At 36.9% G+C, this 27892-nt stretch overlaps 1 protein-coding gene across 1 annotated transcript; it reads left to right on the top strand.

The window, feature by feature from the left end:
* The first annotated feature begins 205 nt into the window (after window positions 1-205).
* On the top strand, window positions 206-27345 carry LOC106056165 (mitogen-activated protein kinase 7-like). Its single transcript, XM_056006163.1, has 12 exons — window positions 206-286; window positions 1947-2348; window positions 6974-7184; window positions 10761-10946; window positions 11889-11996; window positions 13634-13845; window positions 14919-15111; window positions 15849-16214; window positions 16584-16715; window positions 17927-19675; window positions 20429-20639; window positions 20921-27345. Exons 2-12 carry the CDS (start codon window positions 1965-1967, stop codon window positions 21063-21065), a joined length of 3897 nt encoding a protein of 1298 aa, XP_055862138.1. The 5' UTR covers window positions 206-286; window positions 1947-1964; the 3' UTR covers window positions 21066-27345.
* Window positions 27346-27892: the final 547 nt, after the last annotated feature.

Genomic DNA, 27892 nt, shown 5'->3' with positions numbered 1-27892 from the left:
TTTGATGATGAAGAGACGAACGGACCCAAATTTCTAATGGTCTTAGGCGACCCCTTGCAAATTGCCATTCGACCTCAAAGGGGTCGCGACTCACAGACTGGGAATCCCTGATCTACATGTATTTTAGATCTAGAACTAGAAATACATAGGCTATATAGGTCTGTGATATAGGTCTTGCTTTCTTTAACTCCATATACAAAAAAACGGTCATTCATCATAATAATCATATAGACTAGTAGAGCTGCTATAGATACTCACGGACCTTAAAACTGATCTAAGAATCTAGGTAGATGATCTAGATTACCCGATATAGACTTAAATCTAGAATCTATAATTTATAATAATACAGTCTAGTCAATTATAAATCTAAAAGTTCACGATATGAGATCATCATGTCATCATCAATGATGATCATGATGATCATCATCATATCATGTAGACTCTAAGTCGACTAAGTAAAGACTGTCTGACTGTAGTCACTAAGTCCTCTAAGTAGTCTAAGTCAGTCAAGTCAGTGTAGTGAAGTAGTGACTGTAGACTGTAGAGTCTAGACTTAAGACTAGAGTTAGTAGTTAGAGTAGACTAAGGACTAAGTCTAAGACTTATTATAATCATAATGATATAATATTAATAATAATTATATAATATTATAAGACTTAACTAGTCTAGATTAGTACTAGCACTAGTCCCTAGTTACTAGTAGACTCTAGAGTCTAGAGACTAGTAGTAACTAGTAGAGAATAGATCATAGATGAATGTAGAACGTAGACTAGATAATGTAGATTATGATTATAATCATATAATTATAATGATACATTTAACATTATCAGTGTCAGTATTGAGTATTCATTATATTTATTATTTTTATAGACCCTATATACTTATAAACTTATATAGTATAATAATATACTATATAGACATAGATTATAATAATGATAATATCATTATTCTAGATCTAGAATTAATCTCACTCTATCTAGATAGATGAGTAGAACGAAGTAGAATATTAATATATAATTATATAATATTAATATACTTATATAGTAAATAATTATAGATCTAGATTTAGTCTAGTAAAAACAGACTCAACCAGCTCTAGACCTAGTACCTAGAATAGATAATAAATAATTATAATAGTACTACTACTACTAGATCTAGACTAGTAGATTAATAAGTATAAGATTATCATATTATATATATTATATTTTTTTATTATAGTAAAAATGATAGTCATTTCCGTCTAACGAACACTTTAAGCCCTGCCGCTGCAATTTTCACATTTGAATTATTATAGCTCCGTAATGGTTAGTCTTAGGAAATAACTGCAAACATTGAAACATCTATAAACTTGTCATCCATTTGTTAATAAAAATAGATATATAGTAATTTTCGTCTAGGGAACACCCTCTATTTTCTGATATTAATGAACACCCCACACATTTAAAGAGAGCAGGATTGTGCCACTCATAAAAACATTATTTTTTTCATTCACCTTATACCCAACTCTACCCCTCATTAGCACTATGTTAAGTGATATTCCCTTTCTTTTTACTCATTCACATCACACTTGGTTTAACATCTAAAACAAAAGCAAAATTAAGTACGAAAATTTTAGACTTATACAAAGTAAATCAAAGAAATCTCCATTTCCCGGTCTTGAGTTACATCCATTTGATATGCATTTTCAACATTAAAATAGCGTTCATTAGTGTCATTGATAATGATAAAGACAGTTCATTAGTGTCATTGATTGTGACAAATGAATATTATGGAATACCCCCATATTTACCCATATTGTGCTGTAAATAAATACCTAGTTTATTGTAACCTCCTGCCTTTCGTTGAGTGCCTACCTTAGAGTTTCAACAATATGTTAGAATCATTGAGATCAATACTTTGTAATGTCATTGTCAAAAAGTTTTTCACTGATTGTATATAATTTTCAGATGTGATACAAATAAAGGATGTCATCGAAGTTTGATAAACTTGGCGTCTTTGGTAAACCTAGCAAAGGAGATGAAACTACAAAATCAATTAAAGCTGCAGATCTGGATCGCTTACAAAAGAGTATTGCAAAACGCTCCCTGGACGTGAAGTTTGACTTGAGTGATACAGACTACAAACCAATTGAAAATATAGGCATTGGGGCATATGGAGTGGTGTGCTCAGCCATTCACAAAAAGTCTGGAGACAGAGTTGCTATCAAAAAGATTCCTAATGTATTTGATGCTTTGACAATTGCCAAGAGGACTTACAGAGAAATAAAAATTTTAAAACATTTCAAGCATGATAACATCATATGCATTCGTGAGATCTTGTTGCCCAAGGAGAATGCTATAGAATTTAAAGTAAGAGATTTTTGTTTAATGTCACTAATGTCTTCTATTGTCTTTTCTGAGATGGTTAAATACCAATAAAGACCACCGACACACTTCCCAGTGCTGCCCCAGGTCCTCAACACAACATCTGTTGCTCATATTATTTTGTGTGCATCTTGAACACATATCCCATTTCCCAACATGAAACAGGGTTAAAGAACACTAATTTCTGTTGACCAAATGAGATGTTGACCAGATAATTAACCAATAGTTGATAGGGTCTGTGTATGGTTGTAACTCTAGACAGTCCAACATACTGTTATAAACTTGGTGGTGGTACAGATGGGGGTAGTGGTGTGTGTGTAGTCAGCCGACGCAAATCGCCCCAGGCCAGCGCTAGACGAGCGGTCAACCGTGACGAGCTACGAGCGGTCATCCGAGTCGAGTGTAAACAGGACGGTTCGAGTAGGATCGGCATCGTGAACAGAGCTCAGGAGCGTCACGAGAGTTGTAGTCATCTGACCACCTAGAAACGTCGAGCGGCGTTCTGTCCGGTTCGAGAAGGCCAGTAGGGACCCTATATAAGAGCGGAGCTGTCGCAGTCAAGACGGTTCAGAAAGCGGGTTTACGACAGGAGTTCAGAACACGGTCGACTACAGCACAGTTCAACGGTGTGGTCCTGTACGGAGCATTACGACGGTTCAGTGCGGAGTACTATCAAGTACAGTTGAGACGGCTGGCGTCTTGATCTTGGTCTGTGATCGAGTCCGACACAACGAGCCTAGTGTGTGAAGTCAGTCCTGAACTGTTGAACCCAGTGCAAGCCCGGAACGAGACGGAGAGACCAGTGCAAGACTTGATACGGCGGAACGGTGTTATCGGAGAGATATTTGTTATCGCAGAGCTATTTGTACTGTTCTACGTGCTGCCAATTGTACAGTATTGGCTGTTATTTATGGACATTAAACCTTTACGTTATTTTGGAGCCCTGACTTGTCAAGTTCTTTAAGTTGGTGGTGTATGGTGCAGTTTGCAGAGAGCCTGGATAGTGACATTCGTAACAACTGGTGTCAGAAGTGGGATCGGATCGGAATCGGATTGGATCGAATCTTCTATGGCTCGTCTGAAACTGCTGTACGAACTTGAATTTAGAGAACTGAAGCAAGAACTCCGTGAACGAGGGCTGAAGGCATGTGGAAACAAGGAAACCTTACAAGCACGTCTCCGGGAAGACATAATGGAAGAAGAAGAAGATCCGGACACGTATCTGTTTGAAGTCGCACCAGATTTTGGAGAGTTCATGAACTCTGTACGAGACGGTATTCGGGCTATGAGTGTGACACTGAAGAAGTGCACCGAGGACTTCTGTAGAGAGATTAAAGAGATGGGTACCTCAGTGAAGGAAGTGACGAGCCCCGTGGTCAAAACGATGGACGTGGTGGAAGAAACCCTGTACGACCAAAGAGACTTGAAAGATAAAGGAGCTGCGCCATCGTTAAACAATGAACTACTACCCACCCAAAGCTTTGAAGAAATATACAGTGACAACGGCAATGCTGATGAATGTGGTGCTGCCTGTGAATCTGAAAACAAGGAGTACAGACCTGTGGAGCCGAAAGAGACAGATGAAGAGACAATGGGAGCTGCCCATAGTTCGAACGAATCTTGTGCTGAAGCTTTACCTGATATGAGCACCTCAAACAGCAAAACAGATCAAGAGAGCGCTGATTCTGCCTACAAGCCAGTTGCCGAGGGACGTTTACATGATGAAAGCTACCAGCGAGGCTTGGACCCTACAGACGTTCGTCCAGATGCTAAGCTCAGCGAGAGAAGCCCTGGTGGTGACAATGAGGACCCATTGAAACCTGACGAAGCCGTTGAGAGACATACGCAAGTCGAGAGATACCAGCCATGTCCGAAACTAACAGACGTTGGTCCAGCTGCCAAGACTGGAGAGGAAAGTCCTTATGGTGGTGAAGAGAATCCAAGAAAGCTTGACGTTGAAGTTGATGGACATTTGCACGATGAAAGTCTTCGACCAGGTCTGAAACCAACAGGTGATTGGCCCGATACTGAGACGAGAGAGAAAGGTCCTGATGGTGATGAAGAAAGCCGAATGGAGCCTGAAGCCGAAGACGAGGGACCTTTGCACGAGAAGTGTTACCAACCTGCCCCACGAGCATGCCCTCCAGACAAGGCTGAAAATGATGACATGTCCCACAATTCCCTGTCCTGTGGATTTGAAGCCCATCCCAGTCCTTCTTCGCAAAGCCCTATGAAGTCACCTCTTTGGCCAACGATCTTGGTATCCCCAGCCCTTAAATCCTATACCTTTCCATGTGCCAAACGGCTGCCCTCAATACCGAACGACAAGAGAGCGATGCGACCACGACATCACTGCAGTCACATGAAGACTAACTGGCGGAGAAGAAGAAGGCTACTTTTGTTGAATGCAAGATGGATGACGATGCAACCTCGATATCACTGCAGCCACATGAAGACCAACTGGCGGAGAAGAAGAAGAAGGCGACTTTTGCTGAGTGCAATATGGATGACCATGCTATCACGAGGTCGATACAACCAGATGAAGGCTAACTGGAGGAAAAGAAGAAAACGTTTTCTGAACTCAACGTGGATGGCGATGAAACCACGACGGCGAAGCAACCAGGTTAAGGCCAACTGGAGGAAGAGAAGGAAACGACCATTGCTGACTGCAACATGGAAGGCTCCATCAAGCTCAAGAGGCAAGCCAACTGCCACTGATCGACCCCCGCCTGCAGCGATGAAACTTTACAGCCAATGGCATGATGTTGATTCTGTCCGGGACGGACAGATCTAAGGAGGGGGCAGTGTTATAAACTTGGTGGTGGTACAGATGGGGGTAGTGGTGTGTGTGTAGTCAGCCGACGCAAATCGCCCCAGGCCAGCGCTAGACGAGCGGTCAACCGTGACGAGCTACGAGCGGTCATCCGAGTCGAGTGTAAACAGGACGGTTCGAGTAGGATCGGCATCGTGAACAGAGCTCAGGAGCGTCACGAGAGTTGTAGTCATCTGACCACCTAGAAACGTCGAGCGGCGTTCTGTCCGGTTCGAGAAGGCCAGTAGGGACCCTATATAAGAGCGGAGCTGTCGCAGTCAAGACGGTTCAGAAAGCGGGTTTACGACAGGAGTTCAGAACACGGTCGACTACAGCACAGTTCAACGGTGTGGTCCTGTACGGAGCATTACGACGGTTCAGTGCGGAGTACTATCAAGTACAGTTGAGACGGCTGGCGTCTTGATCTTGGTCTGTGATCGAGTCCGACACAACGAGCCTAGTGTGTGAAGTCAGTCCTGAACTGTTGAACCCAGTGCAAGCCCGGAACGAGACGGAGAGACCAGTGCAAGACTTGATACGGCGGAACGGTGTTATCGGAGAGATATTTGTTATCGCAGAGCTATTTGTACTGTTCTACGTGCTGCCAATTGTACAGTATTGGCTGTTATTTATGGACATTAAACCTTTACGTTATTTTGGAGCCCTGACTTGTCAAGTTCTTTAAGTTGGTGGTGTATGGTGCAGTTTGCAGAGAGCCTGGATAGTGAGATTCGTAACAATACCATCATGCTGGGCTTATTACTTAATACAGAACTAGAATAAAGCTCAAAAACTTCTTTTTCTTTAAAAAAAACTTGCCTTTTTTTAACAGATATATTATATAAAGCTTTCAATTTCAATGTACAATTTTATGAATATGCACATAAAATTACAGTATGTCAAATGATTTATACAAAGTACTTCAACTCTTTTTAAAACAAATCCATTCAACAGTAATCTTCTGTCTCCCATTCTTCTTCTCTGCAGTCCCCCTTATTCACTCAACTGCAATAATTTTACTCAAAGCTACATCAGAAACATACACACACACACTCTCTTTAAAAATAATGATAGAAACTTTTCTAATTTCTACAAAGCTGAATTCAGACATTAAATTCTCTATGGCATAGTACATTCCTTTATGCACATTTATTAAAGTAAAATATTTTTTTAATAAACAATAAAGTAAGTGTGCCCATTTTAGACCTTGTGATCTGTGGGGGCAGATGATGTAAAGCTCATATGTTACTATGGACTGTTAACAAGGGTATCAGCACAACAACCAACTGCCTTTATTTCCTTAACAAATGTCAGCTACCCATAAAAGTTGAGTCATGATCAAAATCTTGGTTTTCACTCAAGATCTCTCTGTTCAGAAGCTGAGTCCTTTACAACTTAGCCACCATGTCCTGTTTTTTCTCTGACATAAAAGTGCCAATATTTAGCATAAAAAAAAGATAAAAGGGTTATTTTATTAATTATCTCAAGACAAAATTATAAGAACTACACCATCAATTTCAACAAAGAAATATAGTCCACAGACTAGAAACAAGAGTTCAAACAAAATCTGTACATAATATCTTTTACTGCTTTAATGTAAAAAAAATTCTCTTGCTAATGTTTGGTTGTCAAACAGCTGCATTGATATTTCATCTTACCAATTAGGAAATATATTAACGTTTACAAGATATAGCATGAATAGCATGGTTAAATAAAGAGGAAAAAAAAAAAAGAAAGCTCCTGAGTTCTTTTAAGTACACCTACATTTCAATGACTGGATATTGACTTTTTATTTCAGGATATATATGTTGTGTTTGATCTGATGGAAAGTGATCTCCATCGCATCATTTATTCTGAGCAAGAGCTAAGTGAAGAGCACATACGCTACTTCCTGTACCAAATTCTTCGAGGACTCAAGTATATCCATTCAGCTAATGTTATCCATCGAGACCTGAAACCCAGCAATATTCTTGTTAATGAAGATTGTCATTTGCGAATAGGAGATTTTGGTAGGATAATAAAATATAATATGCATTTTACTTGTAAACCAATTTAAATTAAGTATTTGCTAGGATTGCTCTAAAATATCCTCAAATCAAGAAAACTAAAATTCTGAATCCTTTAGATTGATTTGATTGAATTATCATAGAACTTTGGCTAGACCAAGATGGGATTAAGAACTTTTGAGTGTGGTGGGCAGTTTTCTTTTTTTTTTTTTTTTTTTTTTTGGGGGGGGGGGGGGGGGAGGATTGGATAGGCTTATGATTTAGTAGTTAAAAAAAACAACTTGCAGTCTGTTTAGATCTAGATGCTGTCATTCATAAAGAATATTGAATGTGTTAAGATGTAAATTTGAATTTCTTTTATATTATTGTCACTGTCAATAACGTAAGTGTGACAGGTGGGGGAATGTGATGTGTGTTTGGCTCGTTTAATGTCTAGGGGATGATTATTTTTAAAGCTATCACACCCCCACTTATCAGCATATGAATCGGGAGCAGACACGCAACGAGACAAAGCAATGAAAGATAGATACAAAAGTTAAAAATGAAGAATATTTATTTACATAAATATACATATAAGAATAAAAAGGGGGAGGGTTTGCATCTATCTCTAGTATATTCTATGTTTAATCATCACTCTTGCACCTAATAAGAGAGTATGTCACTTTGTCCTCTGACTTAGCTGGTATTCCTGTTGATGTCGCAGCTGGCTGTGTCCTGGCTTGAGGTTCTGCAGCTGGAGGTGGCGCTCTAGCGGATAGAGGGACGCCGGTGATATAGTTCTTGTGGAGTCTCAATCCCCAAAATCTAATATCTGTAGTGGGCACAGTAGGGCGGGTGGCCGGCTACCGTGGGCACAAGGTTACTGTGGGCAGAGCTGATCTGCCGTGGGCAGCGTAGTTGACAGGATATGTCCAGTGAGTTGCAGAGGGTTGGCGTAGCTATGACGTCTCGCACAGACCTGAGTCCATAGGGACGTCGCACCTAATAGCTTGACAGGTGGGCTGTCGAATAGGCGGGCAATGCCGATAGCGCCAAGTGGTAGAGTTGAGTAGATCTCAGTAGGCAAGTGCAGTGCTGAATAGCACTAAACACATATGCAGGTAAATAGATCGTTGATCCAATGAATAAATAGGCAGGTCAGTGAGCTAGTGCAGTGCTGAATAGGGCTTTAGCACAAAGATAGTAGGTGATTCTTGATACCAAACAAATAGGCAGGTAAATAGGCAATAGGCAGACACCTGAGGGAGGCACCAGGTATTCCTCTAGGAGGGAGAATAAATGATATAGTCCAGACTCGATAGCTCAGCTCGAATGAGAATGAAAGAGTCTGATTTTATTTGGATCTACTTTATATAGGCCTGGAAAATGCGAGCGGAAGCAGGAAGTGTCCTAGGCTAAGATTTATCTTACACGTGGGTGGATTTGACTCGAGGTGGGAGCCGCACCTTGGAATATCACGCGGTGTGTTGAACAGGGTAATCTCTTAGATCAAAGAGACACGTGAGAGAAGGGGGGGGGGGAGAAGGATTAGCTTGCATTCAAACCAAGGTGGTGTCAACCGCGACCGTCCTTCAGACATCCGGCGGGTAAGACAAAAGAGATTGTGTGTTTACCTTTCCCCGATCAAGGGCAGATAAATGAAAGGACGCGCTTTAGCTATCTCCAATGTGGTCAACTAAGTCTAGCCTGGAGCGGAAAAGGTGGTGCGGGTGGAGTATTTAGGGGTAGGATGGGGAAATAATTAAAATAAAATAAATAAATAATGAAAAATAATAATTAATGCTGTGATAAATTTGAGTGACTCTGACAGCGAGTTTTTGACTTGTCACATACGCCGCCGCCAAGATGGATCTATCGCAGAAGATCCATAAAGTGCGAGCAGACTTATGTCACTCTAACTTTAAGATCAGTTGTTATCACAGCATTAGAAAAAAAATCTGGAAAAATAAGGGGTAGCCATGCCAGGAGGAGAGTCTGTCCAAGTCTGTCCGTGGTCTACTTTCCGTCCCTGATTATGTAGTCACCTGGGTGAAACATGTGGGGCTGCTCGGGAGAGTAGATTGGGCGATTGGATGAGTTATATTTCCTTCCTGGGGCGGATTGGGGAGCACGATTGGGGCTTAGGCGGAGTGCCCAAGGCACGTGTGCTCGTTGGGGCTTACCTCCGAAGCCGCTGTGAGGCGCTTCTTTACGAGAGTAAGTAGTCAGCTTACCTCGGTATCGTCTGACACGATCAATGTCAGAGAAGAGTGGCCTGATAAAGAATGTGGAGTTCTGCCTGAGAACGTCCCCACGAGTGCGATAATCTGGCTTACATCGTGGCTTCCTGACACGGTCAATGCCAGGGGAGGGTCGATTATGATCGGTGGCTGAGGAGCCAGGGTGAGAAGAGTCTTCACGAGCGCGAGGGTTAGGCTTACCTCGTGACTTCCCGACTCTATCAATGCCAGGGGGAGGTTGATTCGGAATGGTGGCTGAAAAGCCATGAAGAGGAGTGCGTCCGCGAGAGCAAGGGTTCATCTTACCTCGGGGCATTCTGACACTGTCAATGTCAGAGGAATGTCGTTTAATTTTGGCTGAGTAGCCTGGGTCAAGTAGACCCTCACGAGCGCGGGTAAACGACTTAACTCGTGACTTCCTAGCAGTGTCAGTGCTAGGGCAGAGTGGTTTGAGCTTCGCTGATGAGTCGGGACTGGGCGTGTTAGCGTGGCGACCAGGGCTTCCAACCTGCTGGTTACGGCCACTTCTCTGCTTTGTCGATCTACCGACGGGCAGAGAGAAGTATGGCTTGTTGACTACTCCAAGAGGAACATATTTTGAGCCTAGAATGAAGTCATACACTGGCGTGTCCATGACGGCTGCGTCAATGGTGCCATGTACGTACCTGCACTCTACGTGGACCCTAGCAATAGGAAGAACCTTTGGAGGAATCTCACGGTCAAGGGACTGAATCGTCACAGTTCTATCTGTGAGATCAGCCGGATCAACCAGTGCTTTGCAGATAACTGAACTTACCGCACAGCCTGTGCCAAATAGGGATCGGACGTACCGCCCGTTAACCAGAATGGTCTCTATCCCGGGGGAGCGGAAAAGGTGGTGCGGGTGGAGAATTTAGGGGTAGGATGGGGAAATAATTAAAATAAAATAAATAAATAATGAAAAATAATAATTAATGCTGTGATAAATTTGAGTGACTCTGACAGCGAGTTTTTGACTTGTCACAGTAAGTTTAAGTCTATTTTTACACATATACATTAGCACTCCTAACTGCACATTCACTCAGGAAATATATATTTTATGCTTTTCTTGTAGACATCAAGACATCATTTTTTATTAGTAAAATTAAATAATTAAAAGAGGATGAAGCTGATAGGAGTAGGATGTGAAAGAAAATGGATATATATTATTTATAATCAAGGCCAATTTCAGGATTTGCTTTAGGTATTATAGAGGAGCATAAAATCTTATCAAAACTTCTACAATTTTGTAATGACAAAATACTAACAATCCTGACTTGAAACTACATTTGCTAATGTTTTCAATTACTGTTTCCATAACATTGCTTCTTTAAAATTTCAGGTATGGCTCGGGGCTTGTGCTACACTCCACATGAACCTACTTATTATATGACTCAGTATGTGGCTACTCGGTGGTATCGAGCCCCGGAGATACTTTTGTCCATGCTGGAATATGGAGAGGCTGCTGACATGTGGTCTGTAGGCTGCATTTTTGCTGAGATGATTGGGCGTAAACATTTATTCCCAGGTTATCATTAGTTTCAAAATTGTTTCATTATTTATATTTTTCATATTTAATTATAAGATTACTTTTTACTACATATATATATCTTATATGCTTGTAAATTTTAAAATTCCACTTTAAGTGGCCCATCTAGGTTGGATACACAGTTACACAGTTCTACTAGGTCTTTTCTCAAAAAACAAAAACACTAGTTTTACTCATTTTCATCTTGCATAAGATAATTGTAAAGGTTTTTTATGAATGCACATATGTACAAATCATTTTTGAAAAAGAGTTAAAAGTTTGCCTTATTCAATAGTTGTATGGTTCTCAAAGATCCTATTTTTATCATTTACAAAATAAGATAATGATGTTTTGATATTAGTTTAATTCTAGGTTACTGTTGTGATTAGAATTTAGATGTGAGTTTTTGTCTAACACTATATAAGTAAGACTGATGACCCCTTTGTTGTTGTTGGTCGTTGACTTGCAGCACCAGATTGCTAGCACAACTAAAACATTGTTGGCTTATTATATTTTTAATTATAGAACTTGAATTAATTGGAACAAACTTCGTTTTTAAAACTAAATTAAATATAATGTTTATTACAATGTAGACAAAGTCAACTTGAAATGAAATAAATGTAGTAGATTTTAATTTTAATATAAAATGGTATTTTAAACAAAATCTAACTCACTATAAAAACATTTACTTGCACTCTGGCTTCCTGGAGTCATCTCTCATTCTTAACATAGATTATGACAAAGCCACTTATCTTGCATCATTCTACAAGACTTCTCTCTTCATCACCTAGGAAACACACACACTCCTTAACACCCCTGGGGTCACCTGATATTAATTCCCATTGTTATCTTGTTTAAGTAAGATATGCAGTCTTTTCTGACCTACATAAGGCTTCTGACCTATTTAATGACATTAACTCCTTTATAACTTGTCTTCTTCAGGCAAAGACTACATAAGTCAAGTAAAACTCATTATTGGTGTCCTTGGCACGCCTTCAGAAGAGTTGCTGAAGAATTGTCAAAATGAAATTCTGAGAAAAATAATCAAATGTAAGCTCAACAAGAATTTTCTTTTCAAAGCCTTATTCAGAATTATTTTTATTCATATAAGAAATTATCATGTAAGCCAGATATTTATACATTGCGTAGGATGTAGTCATCTTCTTTTTTGAAGTAACGTCTATATCATATAAGAAGCTATTTGGTTTATCTGGTGTTCAGAAAATAGTCAGTGTTCATAAGCTTTGTATTGTAAATGTTATATGATAATTATTTTGGCACTTTTTAGCTCTGTAGAATTACATTTCTAAACCTTTCTGTTTTTCATATCATTAGAAGCTCATTGTATGACTGACAGTTGTAAAACATAATTAAAAACAAATGAGCTAATAATTATCAGTATAAAGCAGAGTTGATACATAAATCAACCACTATTCTTAAGATTTTTAGTTGGAAATAGTGATCTTTCAATTTAATGCTTTTATCATTGTTTATGCTTTTATCATTGTTTATGTTTGCTATTTTTCTTTAAATCTCAATCTTCCACTTTTCATTTTCTTAGTTTTTTTTTTTTTTATTAGGTTCCCACCATTATACATTTCCCCAAATTTTCCAGATCACTTGATCTTCTTTTTCTGTGTTACTGTTTCTGTGTTATAGCTTAAAAATTGCAAAATGTATCCTAAAAATACAAATAGTAACACAGAGCAGATTATTGATAAACATTTGTGATGAAATGATACTTTTTTAAACTGGGTTTGTGTAGATCTTACTTGATTTAGTTGATTATTTGTTCCCACACTAGCATAACACAAAGTCCATGAAGAAAAAGTAGGCTATATTTTAATTTAAAAAATTTAACAAGTACAGTTGTATTTCTGAATTACAATATTCAAACAATAGTTTCACTGAAAGTTTATATATAAAGTCTAACTAACAATTGATGGAAACTCACTTTAATTGTAGTATTTTGGAGTCTAGTGTTTTCCCAATTATTGTTGTTGAGTGTCTTGATATAACATGGAAATTTAGATTTAGTCAACTAAATTCTAAAACCTAATAACTAATTCTAGTTAAAATATTCATTATAAACAAAGTTCAAGGCTTTGCACTTATGCTTGCCAAATTGTAAAGTTCCCCTTTCAGAACATGCAGTTGGTAGGGCAGATGATGTCAAGGTCATCTGTTTCTTTGACCAACAGTTAATAAGGGTGTCCTGTGGCCAGCACAATGACCAACCACCTTTACTTTCCCCCTACTTAAGTCAGGTACCCTTTAGAGTTGGGTGGACTCAGGGGCGCCCTAAAAATCTCAAAGTTTAAAATCCCAGTCTTCACCAAAATTCAAACCCAGGACACCAGGTTCTGAAGGACAATTTTTATTTTTAAATTTCAAGTAAAACTTTCCTTTTCTATGACAACTAGTTGTATAGTGTTGTGGTGCTAGCACAGTCACTGACCTAATTTAGGCACTCTATTATGTGACGCCTTGTTCTCTTAAGAAGTTGGTTGGACTTGCAGATTTTATTCAAGTCCTCCAGTTTGAGGTAAAAATCAAAGAAAGCTTACCTAAGACTTTTAGTAAATGCTCAACAGCTTAACCACTCTAAAATTCTTCTTTCAAAATATTATCCCATTTTGTATCCAAAAGTTCTGCACATGTTCTTCTAAGAAATTTCTTTCTTTCAGCTTGTACAAAAAAGGAACCTGTAGCATGGGAAAAATTGTTTCCTAAGACTAGCAAAAAGTCCCTGGATCTTCTGAGTAAAATGCTGGTTCTCAACCCAGCAAACAGGATCACCGTAGGTCAAGCTTTGTCCCACCGACTGCTCAACAATTATCATGATCCAGACGATGAACCAATCTGTGTGCCTACATTCAATTTTGATTTTGAGAAAGAGGTAATATTACAGTTTTATGGCCTGTGGTGCACTAGAACTAGAGAAAAGGCATAACATTAATTCAATTTAAATGCTCTTAGAAGCTTGAGCCCTGACTCATTTACTCTTCACTGATTTACCCACTTGAACATTATCTAAGGAATATCAGATTTGAAACATGGTATAACTAAGCAAGTTTCACATTGGATGATGCACTGAAAATATTCACAACAATTAACTTTTGAAAAAAAAAAATTATTTTGCTTTGTCCAATATTTAATACTTTATAATTTTTTTTTGAAAATTGTTCTTATTAGCTTGCTAACTCTTCATGGGCTCAGAAAGGTGGGTGGACTCTAGAATGGTATTGTATTTCTTAAACAGCTCAAATGATTTTCCTAGACATTTGATAGTTTATTCATATATCTTTGAGAAAAAAGATACTATGTTGTAATTGGCTTCTCAGTGAAAACTCTAGTTTGACCGTTTTATTTTTTCATCTTAAAATTAAATTAGGCTTTTTATTCTTTTTATTTTGAACATGCTTTAGTGGCAATACCCACCCTTGCCTCAAATGTTTCTTGGTATTTAGTAAGGAATTAGATAAATAAGTAGACATACATAAACATTGGCTCACTGCCTGATGTAGACATGTTCTGGAATGCACTAGAAGAACTTGATTGTGCAAGCTCACTGGAAAGAGTAAAACATTATACAAAATAAATGAGGAATTGATTTTTTTTTTAAATGAAACAATGGCCAGTCCATTGACCAATGAACCTAAAAATGTAATAAATAAATTATAAACTTGAAACCATCTTAAAAAGGAAGGCTTTCAGCTAGATTTTATTTATAAAATAAACTTTTTATTAATAAATTAAATTTTGAATATTACACCTCTGTACCTCCTGAAAATACTAAGAAAACAAAAAAAAAAAATACTGAGTAATTAAACATTTTAAACATTGAAACATTTCTGTTCATTTTGCATATTTATATCTATCTTTCCATGTATCAAAGCTCAGCTGTTTGCTAGTATGATATACATTATTGCTAAGTAATTAAAAGTTGTAAATGTTCCTTATTAATGCTAGGAGATGGATAAGTCTCAACTAAGGTCAGCCATTATGGATGAGATCATGAGTTTCCATCAGCCCAAACAGCCTATGCTCAGCTTCACTGCTTGCCTAAGACCTGCTCCCAAAGCCAGTGAGGTGGTCAGTAAAGAGAAAACTAATAGTGAACTCTTGGGTGCTGAGTCAGTGACTTTTCAACTGACCTCTTATGGTGAGTGACAGTTTGTTTTTAATTAAAGCTATATTTATTCTGTCAGGGAACTTTGTTAGGATGTTAATATCCTACTTGCACTTGCCATGTGCCCTGACAATACCTCTGAAGTGGACACACATTTGTAAATGCATATCCTTTGTTTTTTGATCATATGCTTTCAAATGGAATGAATGGCTCAACCAATCTAACGCTCAGCTTAGCATAAAAGGTAATTTAATAAATCACTTCACTAATGTCATAGATAAGTTTTGGGTAGTCTCTTTTTTTTAACATTTTTTAATAAAAATAAACATCAAATATTATTTTGGCTGATGCATTTGATGGAGGGTATTTAATCTGTTAGCTACAAAATTCTTTTACATGCATTTATTTCTGTAAGCCATTTCTACATTCAACTGAATGGCAATGGGTCTTTTGTCATTTTAGAAACTAAAACATTGTAACTTTGACTTACTAGTTCTTACAGAGTTTTTCTAGGACCCTGAATATGTTTTCTAATAGTACATCAATATATTATTTGATTTGAAATGCAAGCTTTTGTTTTTCTTTCTGTGTATATCTTTTAAGATTTGTAAATATTTTTTTCTGTGTTACTGTCTTGTATGAAAGATCAAATATAGGATGATGATATTAAAGTAATTGAAAAAAAAAAATAGCTGACACTAAAATTTATCAGAAAATTTTCTTTTACTTTCATATTACTAAATGAATTTTAAAAATCTGTCTGTTGATAGATGAAGGGAAGACAAGCACAGACCATAACTTCAAAACACCTTACAACACAGATTTACCCAAGCCCACCACCAAGGTATCTCCTGTCTCCGTAGATATTGGTAAGCTACAGGTTACCCACTCCTTGGATATTGAGATGCTTAGTGCCCAGTCCACTGACAGCCGGAGCATGGACACTCAATCTGCTGTCAGCCAGGAGGTAGTGAAGGTGGAAGAGATCAAGAAAGAGGAACCAGATGATAAATCAGCCCAGGAAAGAGACTCCAAAGTCTCTGCAGAGAAAAAGAGTGTCAACACAATATCAGAGGACACCAGAGCCAGAGTGAAACAAGCACTCATGAATGCTACTAGCAGAAGGCAGAGAGGAGGTATGTAACTATCAAATAACTGTATAGTTGTCTTCCTCTTCTTTTTGTTTTTTTATTTGTGTGGTAGATAATTGTTGTCTTCTGGTAAGATATTTAGACTGTTCCATTAGGCAGGATTTTTTGTTTCTCGCTAAACTGGGATGCAGGTTCAAAAAGAAGACATGGCAATAAAACGATAGCTGGAACTTCAATTAGTTTTAAAACAGTGTATAATACAAACAATTATTTGTGAGGTGGATTAATTTCTTGTTTGGTAAAATAGATGTTCATACATTAAGCAGGATTTCCTAATGTGTGACTTATTTGTTCCTGAATGTGATGCAGGTTCGAATCTCTAATTTAGTATTCTTTTCAATGTTTTGTTTGAAGAATCACAAAGTGAAGAAGTCAAAGAAGTGAAACATGTCACAGCAGCCCAGAGACAGAAGGAGAGAGAAGAGAAAAGAAGAAAGAAAAAGGAAAGAGCACTGGAAAAGGTGAAGAAAACTAAGGATAAAAAAGGTTCGTAAATAAAATAAAATAGAAATGCTACTTATTTAGAGTTGATTCGTTTTATTTATGTTTTATAGTTACGTTAATATTAATGAATATAACATATATGTCACTAGATGGCCGTCACTTCTGACCGCGAGGAAGTGTGACAACTCTTGTATGCTTAATACTTTTTTCAGTATGATCAACTAGAAATAACAGAGAAGCTTCTGTTGTAGCAGACAGGCATAACAGTTTTAGATAAGGATAAATACAATCACAATAACTACTTTGTGCAATGATAATAATAATTGCAGTGTCTTCGATTCCAAAGATTAAGAATGAGTGCAGTGTTCAGTCTTTTGTGAGTAATGTTACACAGCTTTCAATAGATGAAGTATCCATGTTACAAAGTCCTACTGGCTACTACATGAGGCTCAAGAAATAGGATGGCTTGTTCTGTTACTGGATTTCTTACTGACTGATGACTAACTAGATACATAACTGAACTGTCCACTACCTGTTCTCATCTGTGACTGTCACTTCTTTTCTGTTTTCTTATTGACTTCTTACTGATTCTTGGCCTTCAAATAGAGTTCACCTCAACCCATGACTGTTGTGAATCCAATTCACAGATGATAGTTGTTCTACAGTTTTCTAAATATGTCACAAATATGAGATGACAATATTAACCACATAAACTGCAATAAATTATTTATAGTGTTAATTTAAGGGAGGCAACTCAACAAAGGGAGGTAAGATGAAGGATTTTAAATGAGTGATGTGAAGATGATTTTTAAACACAAACAGCGTTGTTAGGTCTTGGGTTTACTTCACATTGTCTGGTCTTGGGTTCTCCTGTGCCACACAGTTGCTTGGCCAAAGTATACATGGAGCCTCTGCTGTTAAAGATCTTCAGCTAGTCTCCAATTCAGACACCTCTGCCTTACAGCACCAACAACACAACTTCCCAGTGTTTAGTCATGTCCATGGCGACAGCCTCCCAATATAACAATTACCAAGATGAAGGGCACCATGTCTTGTTCCAGGATAATAGAACCAGTTTTTCTCTCCAAAACAATGATGCTTTGTCCTGATTCTAAATGGTGCCCACCTTATACACCAGTGAAAGGAAAGAATTACAACAGTATTGATATAGATGTAGATAGATATACATATAAATCTATAAATATATATATATATCACTGTTAATAGTTGTTTTTTTTACAACTTGCATACAGGTTCTAATGCTGAACAGACTATTACTTTGTCAACTCAAGACATGGAACTTCTCAGGAGGTGGACTGTTATGCAAAATCCTGGTCAACAAAATGAAGCATCCAGCCCACCACATCCTGGTCCAGCTGGGACACCTCCTCAAGCTGGTAGCAAGTTTCCCATTGTAGATGAACAGGGCAGCAGTCAGCAGACATTTGTGGGGAACAAACCTCGACAGATTCTGGCCAAAACAACTACAAGCTCCACTCCATCTGTGGTACTTAATACAACAACAGCTCTGGCTGGTAATCAGATTACAGGTAACACTGTTTTAATCCCAACTGGTCAGATTAATTTTGGGCAGACTACATTCATTCCAGTTTTGGCCATACCTTCAGTAATAAACCCGGGTAAAATTGAAATAAAGAGAATCTTCCAGGCATCAGACCTAGCTGCACAAATGTGTACAAATGGCATGCAGGCTTCAGATAATACAAAAAATCTTCTACAGAATGCTATTTTAATGAGGAATCAGAATTTGAACATGCAGAATGTGACAGTCCCAACTGATAGCACTAATCAACAAAAGAGCTTCACTCCACCTGCAATGTCTCCACAGGGTCCTAAGTTTGCAGAGGAGGCAATAAATGTTTTACCAGACAGCCCACCAACTCAGGGCAATCTAGTCTCATCACCGGGTCAGTTTGTCCCCACTACAATATCACAGTTAGACCCTGATTCCAGTGGGCTGTCCAAGGAGGACAAACTGTCACCCCGAAGTCAGGGTAATGATCTATTAGACTTTCTTGATAAGCATCTCAAAGATTCACCTAAGCCACAACCAGACAGCTGCACTTCCTTGCAGACTCAGTATAACAGTAGTCTTTTAAGGGGTGTGCAAGATCCTGGCTCTTCTTTTATATTAGGCAACCAGCACGACAGCCCAAGTCATATGACTCCTCCACCTCACATGACACCTCCACCTCAACTGCCTTTTAGCTCCTATGTTAACATTCAAAGCCATGAAGAGCAGCTGACCCGCTCTAACTCAACACCTAGTCTTCTGAGGTCACATGCTCACACTACTGGTGGCTCACAGCGCTCATCTGTTCCCTTTGTTTCCTTTGGTAACAATCAATCAATTTCTGATTCATTTCCAAACCAGAATAGCAATTCTATAAGTTTCCAATCACATGACAGCAATAAGTACCCTGAAAAATGTTTTCAGACTGTTGTGGCCCCACCATTTCAGGACAACTTTTGTAATGGTGGCAATGCTGGCTACACACACAGCTCACATGTTCTAAATTATGGGAATTTAATCCCAGTGTTCAATGACACCTCTAACTTTCCTGCCCATCCTGGCCAACACCTTCAACACCAGCATAAGCAGCAGCATATGGAGCAGCTTCAACAACAGTTGCCTCAACAACCACAGCAGGGTCAACAGCATCACTTCTCCACCCAGCAGCAGCATCAAATATACAGCAACCCCAACTCCTTCTCTGAATATCAAAGCTTCTCCGAGACCCCAACCCCTACATCTATTTCTTTCCAGCCCAGCTTTAGTATGTTCCCATCTTCTCAGAGTCAGCAGCATCCAACCAACCATTACCAGCCTTCAACCACTAACTACTCACCTGATACAGGCCCAGGTCAGGTCACAAGCCAGTCTGTCCAACAGAATCAACTTATGGGTTCTTCAACATCTGGAACATTGGTAACTTTTGAAGACAACCACAGTAAAAACCAATCAGGCCCCTCATCATCTGGTAAGTCAATAGTTTGTAGATTAATTCAAATGGTTTGAAGTAATTCCAAAAGGTGTTAAGTTGGTATAAACCTTTTGTGGACTATAAGTATATATATATTTTTTTCCTTGTTTGGGTCCCTCATCCAGATTAAAATTCTTTTGACCTGCTCTTTGTTGCTCAACTTTAAAAAAAAAAGACTCACTGAAATCAATAGGTTTTTCAATCCACCTATCTTTTTCTTTGTCCATTTTTTTTTCCTTTTGAAAGATGGATTGTAAGGCAATTTTTTACAGTCATTTCTGTACCAACAATCTGAACCTGAAGATACCAACTAAAATAACTAACTTGCCAACTGACTCATTTTAAAAGCATCTTTGTCATCTATAGGTTTTGTATAGATTTTGCAGAAACATTTCATTTGCTTGGATTGTCTCCAGAAATACATAGCTTCTATTTTGACTTCAAAGTGATGTCAGAGGGGTAAAAAAAAATAATTGAGTATTGAGTTGAAATATGCATGTCAGCTGTCATTTTTAATGTGGGATTAAATTGGGTGCCTGATGATCTAAAGAGACAACTTATGAGAGTAAACAAATGTAATGAAACCAGAAGACAGCATGTTTAAAATAGAGTAGCATGAAATTATTACCACCTGTGACACTAGATGCTTGTAATCTTTTTCATTGCTGTCCATTGTTTGTAGTTTGTAAAAGACATTCAAAGAAGTTTTAAGTTTTACAATAACCTGATTTAGATATATTTTATATTTAGGTTCCTCTAAGCTGAGAATCAACTGCAGCCAAGCTGTACGTTCAAGTGGCTCTGACATGGATCTCCTGGCCATTATCAATAAAATGTCTCGCTCACATGTTGAAGACTTTTTCCCTCCAGCCCTGGCACTGACTCCTAAAGGTACTGGAGCAGGTTATGGTGTTGGCATGGATCTGGACAGTATGTTGATTGATGCTCAGGACACGGCCAGGTCAGACTTGTATAAGAGGAATTTGGTTAGAAAACAGGTCGCTGTAGGGACTTTGTAATGACATTATAGAATTTGTTAACTGCTTTGGTTAAAGATATTTGCTAAAGACTTTTTTATGACATTATAGAACTGTTTGTTTGCATCTATATTGTTACTGTTTTAGTATTCATGCTGAGTTGGGCAATTGTAGTCAACTAAATTTCCATTTGTTTGGATCAATAAAGTAATGTTTAAAATTTAAAAGAAAAAACAAATCATGTCATTATGTTTGTTTATTTCAGTTTGCGTCCAGATCAGAGTCCCTTGTCTTCATCTCTGTTAGCAGACTGGCTTGATATCAGTGGAAACATCAGTCAAGCTGACCTGGAGGCTCTGGCCCAAGACATGAGCCCCATGCATGTCAGTTACAGTGATATGAATTTGTAACATGCTTACAGAGTGTTGTGACTGTCCATATTCAATTTTGTTTTTCTGATTACTTTGTACCTTTGATAAAGTAACTATAAACTAACATGACATCATAATGAGAAGATGTACTTTTTTGTGAAGTAATTATAACAAGAATCTAGATCTACTTAAGTTTGTCATTACAAGCTTTATAACCAAATTAAATTTTGTAAGAACATTAATGAATGAAGTAGATGTTAGGCCTTGTAAATAAGGCTTTTTTCCAATAAAACATGACTCATTTAAGTGATTTGAAACATGAAGCACAGTTAACACTGTCCAATGTGGCAATTAACTGACCACTACAGGAAAATACAATTAAAAATATTGACACAACTACATGCAGGAACAGTACACATAGTCTACTGATATGAGCTCATAAATATTAAAACTACTCAGTCTAAGAGCTAAATTACAACATTAATTCATAAATATTAACATTACTCAGTCTAAGAGCTAAGTTACAACATTAATTCATAAATATTAACACTACTCAGTCTAAGAGCTAAGTTACAACATGTAATTAAGAACATAATGATGCTGTTCTATTTTCCTCAGCATGATTTTAGTTTTTATTTACTAAATAATATGAAAATGAATGACATTTGAATTTTGTAGTTTATTGTTAAAACTGTTGAAGTAAATGTTGAAATCATCTCTTGCTTTTCACTTGTATCATGAGGTTGAATTCAAAGTAATGCCTTCATGAAAGACATTTCAATGATATAGTTTATAGTTAGAAATGTTTATGTTGAAATTATCTCTAGCTGTTTACTTGTATTAAAATGTTGATTTGAAAATAATGCATTCATGCTATTCAGGTCAGTGTAAGGTTTTTGACTAAGCCATTGCTTTTTTTTTTAACACATATAAAAAAATTTGGCTGCATTATCAGAGATGCCTACATGTACGCATCTTGCCTATTTATTTACAAATGGACACGAAAATTCATGAGTACAGTTTATCATTTAAAAATATGCATTTCCCCTGCAAAAGCAAACTTAAAAAAAACAAAAAGTTGTTGCTAATCATATAGATCTATATAGATCAGTGCATTAAGGCCTAATTTTTATTAGATCTAGCATGAGATATACCTTTTTTTTTTTTTTTTTTTTTGCACACTGAAAAGAAATTTCCAATGTCTGCATACCGATTAAAGAAATTTCCTATTTAACAAAACTAGCTGCCATTGATCCAGCCTAGCAAACCTTTGCACACTGAAAAGAAATTTCCAATGCCTGCATACCGATTAAAGAAATTTCCTATTTAACAAAACTAGCTGCCATTGATCCAGCCTAGCAAACCTTTGCATCCAGTTTAAGCCTAAATTCACTTTTAGCATAAGTCCCATTCTTTTGAATGAATTTTCTGTTGGTGCTATTATGGATTCAAGAATAAAACACTAGATGCATTCTGTCTGTGGCATTTTATGATGATATTTTCCTTTTGCAACTTCTTGTGTGACTAAAGAGGCCAATCCTTGATACACAGCTGCAGTCGCAGGTTGGGTATATATGTAATCACCAGGTGCCATTGCATTTTCACTCTTCTTTCTGCTTCTGTTGTGTATGGCATCTGCAATGTGAGACCCTTCCTTTATGCTCTCTCTCCATGTGGATCTATCCAGTGCTACTTTTTCCCAGCTGCTAGTGTCGATTTTGAAGAGCTTCATGTCGCGTTTTCATACATCTATATAGCGTAAAAGTGGGCAACCAGTGGCTCTCCTGCCTTCTATTAGATCGCCATACAGAATGTCTTGTGGAAGTCAAAATACTGGCATTCTACGAACGTGGCCAAGCCAGCCAAGGCGCCTGCTGCTGATAACAGAGCAGATGTCCTGGCACCCTACTCTTCATAGCACTTCCTCATTGGTTATTTTATCTTGCCACCTTATTTTAAAGATCTGCCTTAGACATCCGAGGTGAAAGACATTCAGCTTTTGTTCCTGCCATTAGTAGGTTGACCATGTTTCACTTCCGTATAGCAAAGTGCTCATCAGGTCCGGTAGACTAAGGCTTTAGTATTGTTAGTCAGCAATATGCTGTCCCACACTCTTTTCTGCAACTGTGACATGGTGCCCATTGCTTTGGCTATCCTGTTGTTAATGTCTTTATCCAGTAGAGTATTGTTGGATATGATGGAGCCAAGATAGCAAAAGTGATCAACAATTTCTAGTGGTTGGCCATTAATGCTTACTTGAGGTGCAGTATTTGTGTTCTGAACTAGTATCTTAGTCTTGCTTTGACTAATATTTTAACCGAACTTCTGGCAAGCTGCAGATCAGGGACTGAAGCTAAATATCAGAATCAGCCACAATAGCTGCATCATCAGCATACAGGAGTTCCCTGATAAGTATCTTCCTAACCTTGTTTTTTGCATTTACATTAAATAGTTTTCCAGAGGATCTTTGTATGGAGAAACACACCTTCGTTGATGTTGTACGCATAATGCAGTAGACAGAAGAAGAATATGCCAAACAAAGTAGTGCGAGCACACATACCTGCTTGACACCACTGCTAACCTCAAAAGGTGCTGATTGGGCTCCATTAATTTGGCAGTACGTTTTGTTTCCTCATGAAAGCACTCAATGAACTTCAGTAGTTTGGGAGGGCAATCTATTTTCCTTAGGAGTTTGAAAAGGCCACTTCTGCTGACCATGTCAAAGGCTTTAGTCAGATCAACAAAAATGATGTAAAGGGGCCTGTCTCTCTCTCTGAATTTCTCCTGCAGTAGTTGTAGAGAGGATATCATGTCTATGGTGGATCTACCACTCCTGAATCCACACTGAGACTCTGGGTAGACTCTAGAAGCTATCACTTGCAGCCTGGATAGTGCCACTCTAGCAAAGATTTTGCCAACTATGCTGAGGAGAGAGATACACCTATAATTGTTGCAGTCACTCTGATCTCCTTTGTTCTTATATATTGTGACTATAGTTGCGTCATGCATGTCCTGTGGGACATGACCTGTTTCCCAGCAGCGGCAGAGGAGATTATAGAATTCAGGGAGCATAAGTGATTCGTTGAATTTAACTTCTTCTGCAGGGATGCCATCACTCCCTGGAGATTTTATATTTTTCATGCAGTTAATTGCTAGAGGCATTATGATCATAAAATCATTGCCAAGAACGGCAACTTTCTAACAAATTCTAGAAAAGTATATGTCAAAGACTAAATGTGCAAATATTTTGAAAAACACAGAATGTCTTATATACCTTTATGCTGTGTTAATTTTTGGATTGCTGCATTCCGTGTATGTTACCTGCTTGAATGATTTTAGTCTTTCTTGAGAATATTTTCTTTTATTTAGGAAAATAAACATTAACCCCTGAAAATACACATCTCCAGATCTGGGAATACACATTTTCATTTTGCCATGTAGGCATCTCTGCATTATCCTGTAAATATTTTAATGACCACCTTTAATAACATTAGTCATGGATCTTGTGCATCAAATTGAAAACATGCTTATAATCTTTTAGTGCTATAAAGTTGTATCACAAGCATCTAGTTTGTATTGTAAGTGCAAAATACCACACACTGATTTATGTACTTATGTATGTATCAAGAGACCTCTTAAATTACAAAGTAGATTCGCTTGAATTTCCTTATAAAGATTACGCTTAGGTGCTTGCTAAGATACGGTTTTGACAGATTTGCAGCCTGAATACCACTATTCACGAAAAACTGATAGCTTTTTATCAAACCTTTGTATTTTATTTTAAGTATTTCCCCAAAAGGCTGCAGGCTATATATAAAGCATAAATAGAAAAAACAAAAAAAAATAATTTTCTTTCATTTTTCCTTCATCAACTTATTTTTGATTTGCCTGCATCATATTTCTATTTTCCCTTTCTTTAAGGAAAGAACAAAAATGAGCCTGATAGCATCAAAAAGTTTCTCTATTTCCTTTTTTATTTGAGAAAGAGCATGGAATGATAATGATTTTGCCTTGCGTGCATATGTAGATAAGACTACTATACTACTGTATGTAGCACTGTCTTTTCTTTACATTTAAATGGGGTAAAATTAAGGATTACAGTTAATAAAACCAAACTGTCAGAAACGCAAAATATAGTATATTAAATATTTTGATGTTAAATTGAGAAGCCGAAGGAAAGTCAAGAAATTGTACAAATGAGGGAAGGTAAAAATGATATTTTAGTTTACGCCTGAAAAGTATCTGTGTGATTTTCGAGAAAAGGTGAGAAAAGGAAAGAGAGCTGGCCTTTCCAATTCAGTGTAACAAACACTAGAAATCACAGGCTAAAAAGTATGTTAGTGAGATTGGGAATTACAAAAAAAAGGTAAAAGATGTTTAGTCTTGTATAAACACTCTACAGCCTGGGAACAAATCATCAGTAATGTTGTAATGTTAGTTTGCCAGGCAGTCTTCACTGACTAGTTGTATAAAATGATGTAGTGATAAGTAGGCAGGGACTGTTGGGCTTTGGGATCACTAAGAAATCATGTTACATTTTGTACAAATGTGCCTTATTTCATATCTTGTTTTATAATTGTTTCTGAGCAATTCTTTTTACAAGGCTTATAGCAACTCACTCTTTCTGTCTGGTAAAAAGTTTGTAAACGTTATTTTTGACATCCAATCTCAGATCAAGCTGAAATTTTGCACAATTATTTCTTTTACCTGACAACAAAAGAATAAATTATAAAATTATCTAATAAGTAAATTAACTATTGGTAATTAATTATTTTGTTTGATAGCTTGAATAGGGGAAAGAAATTGTACTTGACTTACTTTAAAGTAAGTTTGTAACAAAAAAAAAAGATAACTATACAATCTTCTATTTTCATAAGCACCTCACTAGCAGAGTGGTTAGTATGGTCATTCCCCACCCTTTTTATATATTTTTTTTTTTGTTTTTCTTGTTTATTTATAATACTTGTGAATATTTTAACTTCAATGTCTTATAATTTTATATTATAAATGAAACCAATGTTGATGTGTAATATCAGTTTGTATGATGTTGTTATATTGCCATTATATATAATTGTTCAGTTCAATGACAATCATATCATTATCTCACTATAGAGTACTCGGTGGATGAACTTTTATGAAAAATTGTTACATATATATATATTTAAGTTCCTTAATATTGATGCTTCTTAATTAACGTTTTTGTATTTTCAAAATGACATTTTATATTTGGTTACTTACTTTACCAAGTGCCCAAGTTGTGGTCGAAAATGTTCATTGAGCCATGACATTAAATCTGCAGGTTTTATTTATTACTACTGATGCAACCTGTCTTTAGTATGTAGATTGTTTGTCAGCATTTAGCCTTAACCTTATAAATATTGTAATAACTTTAGGGAGGCACTCAATGATACAGATGTTTATTTACATAGGGACATCACAAATACATAGAACAATGTCTGCCTTGAGCACAGCTTCTTTATAAGCTCTCCACTTGGGTGGAACATTGTTATCTTCTTCCTAATGTTAACGTCCTTCCTAGTCTATAGTGCACCTTCTGCTCTAGCTTGAATGGTGGTGTGCATGGCAGGGTAATAACAATATTTATAAAATTGTAATTATCAAAATTCTTATTTTATCTTATTTTACTTGGAGATAACATACCTGTGGGATATCTTGAAAGATTAAATATGTACATGTTGGTGCTTTGTGACAATGTTCTATGTATTTTTTTTTAAAGTCAGCAAGGATTTGTTCTAGCCATAACCAAAAAAATTGTCAAAGTGTCTAATGTAGTTTTGATTACATCCATACTTCAATTACATTAACTACCATTAACTACTACAATTCTATAAATAATTTTTGTTGCTGATTTATAAATCTTAAAAGAAGCAAGTAATAAATGTAAATGTTTAAGAGTATATATATATTTTTTTTTTCAGTCAGATACTAAGGAGTGTTATTTAAAAGAGAAATTAATGTTGATGTATTGTATACATTTTTTTTAATTGCATTTATCAAAAACAGTATCTAGAGGAAATTTTTAAACTACCTGGTATATGTATGTAAGTAAAAAAACAACAACAAACATTTAAAATGTTTATAGACAAATGGTTAAGATCAGTGCAAGTCAAATTACTAAGAGACTAACAATGAGTACTTTTAACCATTGGGGTACAAATGCTAACAAATGTAAAAATTGTCCTGCAGAATTTTTGGTTGAAGATTTGATGGCTTTAAAGGCAAAGTGATGAATGAAATTTTAGGTAAGACACTTTGAATTTAAAAAGTCTTTATATTTATTAATGTTTTGTTAAACATTGACTCCCCATGTCAATCTTTTGATTTAAGACTTGGTGCTCACCCTACTAGAGCACAAAGAAATCTGCTGAGCAATACATGTGCTATCAAATCTAAATCCCTTCTGGTACATCAACACCAACCTTTTTTTTTACTTTATGCATTTTAATCATCACAATAGAATCTACTACAAAATGTTTTCTCAGTTTCTTCTCATTACTATATATATTTTTTTTCGTGTCAATTTTTTGTTATCACATTTTTATGTGACAATGCAATATTTAGATAGACTACTGGTCATCCTGTGTTCTATAGCTGTATCATATATTCTGTTTAAATGCCATGTATTTATAATTATTCCATTGAATGTTTCACAGCCTATTGCTATCATTGTGATATACCTTTATGTTCTATATACCTTCAAATAAACAATTTATTTTATAGGTTTGTTGTCATTCATTGTTGATGTATAAATAGCACCATGTAATCAAATATCTTATTGTAGACTTACACTATTTGTGATGAGGTTGTCAAGAAACTGATATTCAGTTATGTGTGCTGCATTGAAG

The sequence above is a fragment of the Biomphalaria glabrata genome, chromosome 12 (genome assembly GCF_947242115.1).
Source record: "Biomphalaria glabrata chromosome 12, xgBioGlab47.1, whole genome shotgun sequence".
Taxonomy (NCBI): domain Eukaryota; kingdom Metazoa; phylum Mollusca; class Gastropoda; family Planorbidae; genus Biomphalaria; species Biomphalaria glabrata.
Note: the sequence above shows the minus strand (reverse complement) of the source record. Positions and strands in the feature narration are given on the sequence as shown.

Excerpts from the sequence above, each read along its gene's own strand:
- LOC106056165 (XM_056006163.1), top strand. The coding sequence starts at position 1,965 with ATGTCATCGAAGTTTGATAAACTTGGCGTCTTTGGTAAACCTAGCAAA. Across the intron at positions 7,185-10,760 it reads TTTGCGAATAGGAGATTTTG|GTATGGCTCGGGGCTTGTGC; the intron begins GTAGGATAATAA and ends TTAAAATTTCAG. Across the intron at positions 13,846-14,918 it reads ATTTTGATTTTGAGAAAGAG|GAGATGGATAAGTCTCAACT; the intron begins GTAATATTACAG and ends TATTAATGCTAG.